The sequence below is a fragment of the Neltuma alba genome, unplaced genomic scaffold, assembly GCF_004799145.2.
Source record: "Neltuma alba isolate B1F8T4 unplaced genomic scaffold, ASM479914v2 tig00008125_pilon, whole genome shotgun sequence".
NCBI lineage: Eukaryota > Viridiplantae > Streptophyta > Magnoliopsida > Fabales > Fabaceae > Neltuma > Neltuma alba.
Window position 1 is genome coordinate 1 of NW_021634954.1, and position 7,960 is coordinate 7,960.

A 7,960-nucleotide genomic window follows, 5' to 3' on the forward strand; every position below is an offset into this window, starting at 1 on the left:
CATCCTTGTTCCCTTTAAATTAAATAATTAATTAATAAAACTGACTGACTTTTTTTTTTTTTTTTTTGACGAGCAAACTGACTGACTTAATCAAGTGTCAGCTTCCTACTTCTGCGTAGACTAGGGGAGCTTTCATGGGTGATCCCTGAATCTCATGATGGTTGTGTCTTCTTCCTTCTAGGTTTCTGATTTGGCTTGGTCCCTTGGCCCTTTGTAGATCACAGGACCAATCTCCACCAACTTATGAAAGAGATGCGGGCCTTAACCAGATTCTACTCGTTGAGAATTTCTCACGAATTTTGTACGCTTTCAGCGGCCAAACTTACCTCAAAGATTGATACTTGCCTACGCAACAATAACATTGATAAAGCTCGTAAGCTGTTCGACGAAAACCCCGCGTCGTGGAGCTGTGTTCCTTGGAACATGATGATGAAGCGCTACATTCAGCATGATCAATTTCATCTTGCCAAGAATCTGTTCGACGAAATGCCCGTTAAAAATGTCGTTTCGTGGAATATCATGTTATCTGGATTTCGAAAAAATGGAAACATCCGTGGTTTATGCCATAGTTTCTTGCAAATGGGACGAGTAGGTGTAGCACCCGATGGCTACACCATATCCATATTACTCGGAGCAGTTGTGAATACTGATTTCGATGTTTTGGTCCAGCAGATTCACGGTCGAGCAGTTCATACGGCACTTAACTTGAATATGATTGTTGGATCTGCTTTACTCACCGCATATGCGAGTCTAGGAGAGGAGAAGGCTTTGGGTGGAGTGTTCGATGAGTTGCCGACGAAAGATGTTACATCTTGGAACATTTTACTTTCTGGGTACCTGGAAACTGGGAGCTTCGCTGATGCTCAAAGAACTTCCGATTTGATGCCTGAAAAAAATACCCGGAACAAACAAATTGAAAAAGCACGATCCATATTCAATGCTATGAAGGAGAGAAATGTGGTGACATGGACAACGATGATCAGGGGGTACGTGCAAAACATGAGATCTCTGGAAGCAATAGAACTGTTCATTCTGATGTTAAACTCAGAGTGTCGCCCCAACCATTTCACATTTTCATGTGTGTTAAACGCATGTGCAGATTGTTCCTCTCTTCTCATGGGCCAGCAAGTTCATCAGAGTTTCATCAAATCTGGCACACCAGAAGATATCATCGCATCAACCTCACTACTTGACATGTATGCAAAATGTGGGGATATGGATGCAGCCTTTTGTGTGTTTGAGTCAATTCCAAGGAAGAATTTGGTGTCATGGAATTCGATAATATGTGGCTACGCTAGGCATGGACTTGCAAACCCAGCACTCAGAGAATTTAATAGGATGATAGAGGCTGGTCTTACGCCCAGCAAAATCACATGTGCAAATGTGTTAACGGCATGTGCTCAAGCAGGTCTGGTTGAAGAAGATGAGAACCACTTGATTGCTATGCAGAGAAACTATGGAATTTATTTTTTTTGACCAGGGGAGAAACTATGGAATTGAAACAGAGATGGAGCACTAGTATGGTGGATCTGTATGGAAGGGCTGGGCAATTAGAAAAAGCACAAGAGATCATAAAATTTCTCGAGTGTATTACCAAAGAAAAATAAAATAAAATTTCTTCAGCGGTGCATGTCAGGAAATTTAGGGCCTTGAACAAAAATTACTGAGAGGATTAGTGTTTTATAATGTATTACTTTGTATAACACTTTTTTTTGGTTGAAATTGTCATAATTTTAATTAACGGTTGGATGAATAAAATCATAAAAACAAAATTCTTAGAGCAAAAGGAAGGTTTGTGTTGCGTATCTGTTAATTTCAAGAATGTCTATGTAAGCTTATAAAATAAAAGGAATATATCTGTAGTTAAGATTAAATGATCTGTTCCGTCTTAAAAATGGATAGCATTAAAAAAAAAAAAAAAGAGTCTAATCGTCATCACTGATGATTTGTGAGATTAATATCTTGTTGACTGGCTAAAATAAACTGATGATGGGAGGACTATCACGTAGAATCCGATTCTTGAATATCAAATCTAGGGGGTGTTTGGATGGAAATCAAACTATGGTTTCAGAAGTAATTTTACAGTCTACGAGGTAAATATGTAGATGAATTTATCTTGATTTACGGAAAAGTGCTTCTGAGAAGCACTTTTTAGGATATCCAAACACCCCTCTAATTGTACTCTTTCAATCTAGTCAGATCTTTGATTTTGATTTCATCAAAAATCTGACTTCTTTCTCATTTTTATTCTTCATTCAAGTTAATTATTTGAACTAATTCATATATTTCCCCCAGGTTAGGAATGGAAATAGGCTAGATTGGGCTAAATTTTAGCTTAAGTAGGCCTGCAATAGATATCTAAAACATGAGCTTGGACTTATACCTGCATATAGGCTTTTTTTTTTTTCTTTCTTTTTTTTTTTAAATGCATGAGCCTGAGCCTTTAAAGGATTTGACAAAATCTGAAGCCTGTTTAAAGACCTACTTAAAATGTAGGCCTTTCAATAAGTTTAAAAATCTATACCCCTAAATTCATATATAACCTTTCAAACCTATTTTAAAACCTATGCTGTGTCTTAAAAAACCTAAAATCTATTCTCACTTCCAATATAAGAGTCTAACAAGAAAAAGAAAAGAATGCATAGTGACAACAATTTTTGAATCAAGTAGAAATAAGAAAAACTAATCATCTGTTGACTAAATAGATATATTTTCTAAAATTTAGCAAGTACAGAACTGGCATGTAAAATTGGATTTTACTTCGTTTAGTTTTCCTATCTAAATTGGACAAACTCCTCCCACTGATATTATAATATTTCATTTAGACATTACTAAAATAAACTTACAACAATTGCTATGTTTTAGCAAACAACAAAAATCAGGAGAGAGGAAGCGAGCTACATTGCCATAAAAAGAGAGGTAGAAGTAAATGACTGATAAATGAAAAGGGGGCTTATCTTATGTAAGAATGTTATGATGTGAAACATAAGATCAAACTAAAATTTATAAATTTATAAATAACTTATAAAATTGATTTATATTACGTAATATATAATAATACAAATTTAATTAAAAAAAACTAAATAGGACAGGCCTATAGGCTTGTAAGCTAAGTCTTATGAAAATAGACCCAGCCTACTTGCTTAAATAGGTCTAAATATGAGTCTAACCTATTTATTAAATAGGTTAGATTAGGCTTTATGTGGCTTAGGTTGTAGGTCTTTGATAGGGCCTAGCCTATTTTCACCACTACTTGGGGTAGAGATGATAAGTAGAAAGAAAATGTCAAAAAATAAAGATCCCATTCAAACTATCGCTTATCGCAGCTCGCTTCACCTTAGGTTTAGCTTCTCTCATCTATCCCTTAGATCCGCCTTAATATAATTTGATTAATGTCAATATAAAATATATAGTATGAAGCATTGTTTTTGAGTAATTTAATGACCTTATACGGAATTATGTCTAATTTGTGTGTATGTGAAATACTTAAATATCAGAGCAGGTTCCGCATGCAAGGAGCCTGATAACACCTCCCTCAAAGGAAGCTGTTGGAGCACTTGATTGGGCTTCCGGGTTCCTGATAAGCCGATAAAGCCCAAAGCCGATGATAAATTCAGAAAAGTGTTCATTAAAAAAGGCAATATGGATTCCAATAAGAGATGCTGATGAAAATAATTTTTTAACAATGATAGCAACTTGATTTTATGGGTTGAAAATTTTTATCTAGTGTTTTATTCTTTGAAAAAATAATCAAAAGATGAATGTGTATATTGAGGTATCTTCAATAAGACTTTTGTACCTCAGAACATCAGAATTATTAAAACTTAAAAGATTGATTTCTGATGAATCATAATTGATTAGCACAACAACATTAATATCGATCCTTAATACAAAAACTTGATAACTAATTTATAAATATTAAAAAATTAGTTAAATTAGTTATTCATAATAAGTATATATTAGTTTTCCTTAAATATCCTTTTTACTCATATGTATTGAAATTATCTTTGGGTGAAATACGGGGCAATCAGCCCAATTTATTACTTAATCTTTAGAACTCGTGGGTATGAATTTCCCACCTGATCACTGTACAAAAAACTCCTCACACACCTTGGTGGAGTTTCAAAGAAACAAATATCATCTTCAATCAATAAACTTAAATTCGCTAAGGCATCTGCACAAAAATTGCCTTCTCTATGTATATGTTGTACTTGTACCTGTTGAAAACAATTCAGATCTTTACAAATCAATTTTAACAAGCTTGATTGCATCTCTGCACCTTCCAATATTTGTAGTAGTAGTTGTACTACAGCTACCGAATCGCACTCTACAACCAGTTTCTGAACTTTTTTTTCCTTCGCTAGAGTTAAACCTGTTGCTACACCCCATAATTCTGCTTTAATTGCAGAGCATACCCCCAACCTTCTAGCAAATCCTCCAATCCATCTTCCTTCACTATTCCTCAGCAATCCTCCACAACCTGCAACTTTCTCCCGTCCCTTTGAAGCACCATCAACATTGAGCTTTATCCACCCCCCACTAGGCTCTTTCCATCTGATATACATTTCCTGCTTTTGGTCAGTCCCATTAAAACAACTCTGTTGTGCCCTTAGCACTTCATCAGCATACTTCTCAATTACTCTTTTCTTCCCCTCTGGTATAACAAATTTTTCTTCAAAGATACAGCGGTTTCTCCAGTTCCAAAGCTGCCAAACAGTGATAGCAAAAGTCAAAGCCCATTTACTATTCAGATTTCTTAAATTCCATTCTATCCAAGCCTTCCCATTTAGTTGATAGAAGTTTAAATCCACCGTGTCTCCTCTCAACTCTTCCCATTGACTCTTTGCAACCTCACAATCTCTTAGCACATGCATGAGATCTTCTCTTCTCCCCACACACTTATAACATGCATCACTTCCTCCCATCATCTTTCCCCTCCTTTCTGCTGTCATTAATCTGTCATGAGCAGCCAACCACAAGAACACCTGCACTCTTCTTGGGCCCTTCCATTTCCAGATTCTCTTCCAAACCTCTTCCTCACACCCTTGTTCATTTCGCAGTAACCCATACATTTCTGCCACACTATAATCAGCATTCAAAGTTGATCCCCATTTAATTCTATCCCTGCCAAACTGCTTATTAGGCGGGGGATTTGAAATTATCTTTAATCGAAGCCCTTTTGATATATGTAATTGATAAGAAATTTTTTGACAAAAATTATAGATCTGAAAAACAAAATTAATCTAAGTGTTATGTTGAGGATAAAACTAAGCATAGGCTTGTCTAAACTCTTATATGCAGGATTGGAGGTGGTAATATTTATAAACTATAAATACTGGCTACTTCATTTTAAATTTTCATATAATGCATTGAAAATCATGTATAAACATGTATAATGTTAAAAGGGCCTCATGCGTAGGCAGTAAAACTATTTTCTGAAAATAAATAGAGGCCAATGCAATAATAATTCAAGTGCTTGGTCTTCAAGTCTGCTTGAAATCTAAATGTTATCTAATGATCTTAACAGAAGGATTATTCCCTCACAATTAAGATTTAAATTTCTATTGGAAGATATATTTATATTTAATATCTGATAATGTCTCAAATAAAATTGACTCTAATAAAAATATTCTTTAAATTCAAAAAAATTTTGAGCCAGCATCGTTATTTAGTGAAAGCTTTTGGAAAAATTTGTCCAATAACCCTAAACAAATATTAGTGCCTGGGAACATAATATACTTTGAGGAAAACTTTGATGTGCGTGTGAGAGAGAAAGTGCAATGACAACACAATGTTGTGTTGCTGGGGGACCATATTTAAATTTTAAACAGCTCACAACCAATTAAAATTTGAAGAATCCTTTAAAATTGTTTTTTATTGGGAAAATTTTTAAATTAATCTCTAAAAAATATAATAAAATAAAAAAAGTACTAAGGTAGAGTGACCTTATGGATCCATAAATTAAAATAATTTCAATAAAAAAATCATTTTTTAAAACCTTCCTGAAGAACCTGAGGTGTTTATTTCTGGTCCAAAGGGGAAAAAAAACATAAATAGACAAAGAAAATCTCTGGTTCTCTACAATGGGAACATTCCAAAGTGGTAATGACTAATAAGCCCTTGCCCCGCGTTGCTTTTAAATTTCAGCCGTATGACTCCAAATAATAATACTCCTCCGGTCCTTATGAATACTCATATGAATACTCTCTCAACTATAATCAAGTAGAAAAGGAAAATGAGATATTAAAAAAATCAATTATGGTATTTTAGGAAAAATATGTCACATTTCTTATAATTAACTAACTTACTTAATTTTTTTAATCTAATTAAATTAGTTAAATGGGTCTTATATTAAAAACCGAAGGAATAGTTATAAGCTTGAAATTAGACTTATTCAGGATAATAACATATGGAAGCATAAATAGTAACCATCAAGAAGGTAAGTGATAATTCTTAAAATCTATGAGAATAATCAAATAGTTGATACTGATCAATTATTAATGTACGTACATATATGTGACCCCGTTACTTCAAAAATATTTTACAAAATTTTATGCTTTAGATTTTTTTTTAAAAAAAATAAAAAGGTGAGATGGAGGGGCATAGGAATCAGTAGGTGTGAATGTGATAGCATGATTGGGAATATTTGGGAGAAATACAAAAGATGGTAGCGTGTAAGTAAGCTCCACACAAACGTCTGTGTGTGTGTGTCTCTCCGTGTGTGTATATTTGCCATGAGGCAAACTCCACATATAAATAACACGTGTAGAACAAATATATATAACCATGAGGCCTAGCAGGGTCACTTACTTGGATTTTTTAAATATCTAGTTAAGAATTTGATCCTTAGCGGGAGAGAGAGAGAGATATATATATATATATATATTTATTTATACAGTGTTTTATGACCAGTATTAAAACTTTTTTGAGAAATTTACAGTGCGAAAGAATTAGTCACTGTTAATGAAGATATACTCTTCCGATCCTTAATATAAGACCCATTTAACTAATTTAATCAAATTAAAGAAGTTAGGTAAGTTAGTTAATTACAAGAAAAGTGATACATTTTTCCTAAAACACCATAATCATCTTTTTTAACACTCCCTCTCCCTCTTCTACTTGATTATGGTTGAGGGAGTATTCATAGGGGTAATTTAGAGAGAATTGATAAATATGAAAAATGGGTCTTATATTTAAGACCAAAATCAACTCAAGAATTGGGTCCTATATTAAGGACCGGAGGAGTATATACTTTGAGTTCAAAACAAAGTAGAAACAAATATACGCATGGCCCGGTGTCACATTTGGTTAAATTTTATGCACTAAGATTACATGAAATTATAATGTTCATAAAAAAAATACATGCAATTATAATATATTTTGTTGATTCAGATATTTGATTGATACGATGAAATAATTTAATATAATCCCGATTATCTCAAATTATAATTGATTGGGTGACCCCTATATGTTACATAATTTCAGTTATGCAATTCAAATTCAAGCTTACATAATCAATGGATATATAAATATTTATATCCTTCAAAAATCAATAATCAATAATATTTAAACATTTATATCCTTTATATTTTATCTTGATACAGCTTAAAATATCATTTGACCTTTCCTACAATTCTTTAAACCAAACAGGCACTTCGCTCTTTTCTGATCGTTATGTTTATTTTAAATTGATAACTAATAAGGCAATAATTATCTATTAGTGAGAAAACACAACTTAAAAAATAAGCCTGTATAAAAGTAATTGGTATAAAAGCATCATGATCAAATAATTAAGGTTTCAAAAAGCAAACTTAATTAATTAGAATTAATTGATTTCAGCAAACGTGTTAAACTAAAAACTCTTACTATATCTCTGGTCCTTAATATAAGAGTTAGTTAACTAATTTGAGTGGATTAAGAAAATAAGTTATGTTAGTTATTTGTAATAAATATGTGTTGT

The 7,960-nt window shown here is 33.0% G+C and overlaps 1 protein-coding gene across 1 annotated transcript; it reads left to right on the forward strand.

Annotated features, from left to right (window-relative positions):
* Positions 1–109: 109 nt before the first annotated feature.
* Positions 110–1,193, forward strand: LOC114753762 (pentatricopeptide repeat-containing protein At4g02750-like). Its single transcript, XM_028942472.1, has 2 exons — positions 110–986; positions 1,100–1,193. Exons 1-2 carry the CDS (start codon positions 244–246, stop codon positions 1,191–1,193), a joined length of 837 nt encoding a protein of 278 aa, XP_028798305.1. The 5' UTR covers positions 110–243.
* The last annotated feature ends 6,767 nt before the right edge of the window (positions 1,194–7,960 follow it).

Excerpts from the sequence above, each read along its gene's own strand:
- LOC114753762 (XM_028942472.1), top strand. The coding sequence starts at position 244 with ATGAAAGAGATGCGGGCCTTAACCAGATTCTACTCGTTGAGAATTTCT. Across the intron at positions 987-1,099 it reads TGGACAACGATGATCAGGGG|ATTGTTCCTCTCTTCTCATG; the intron begins GTACGTGCAAAA and ends ACGCATGTGCAG.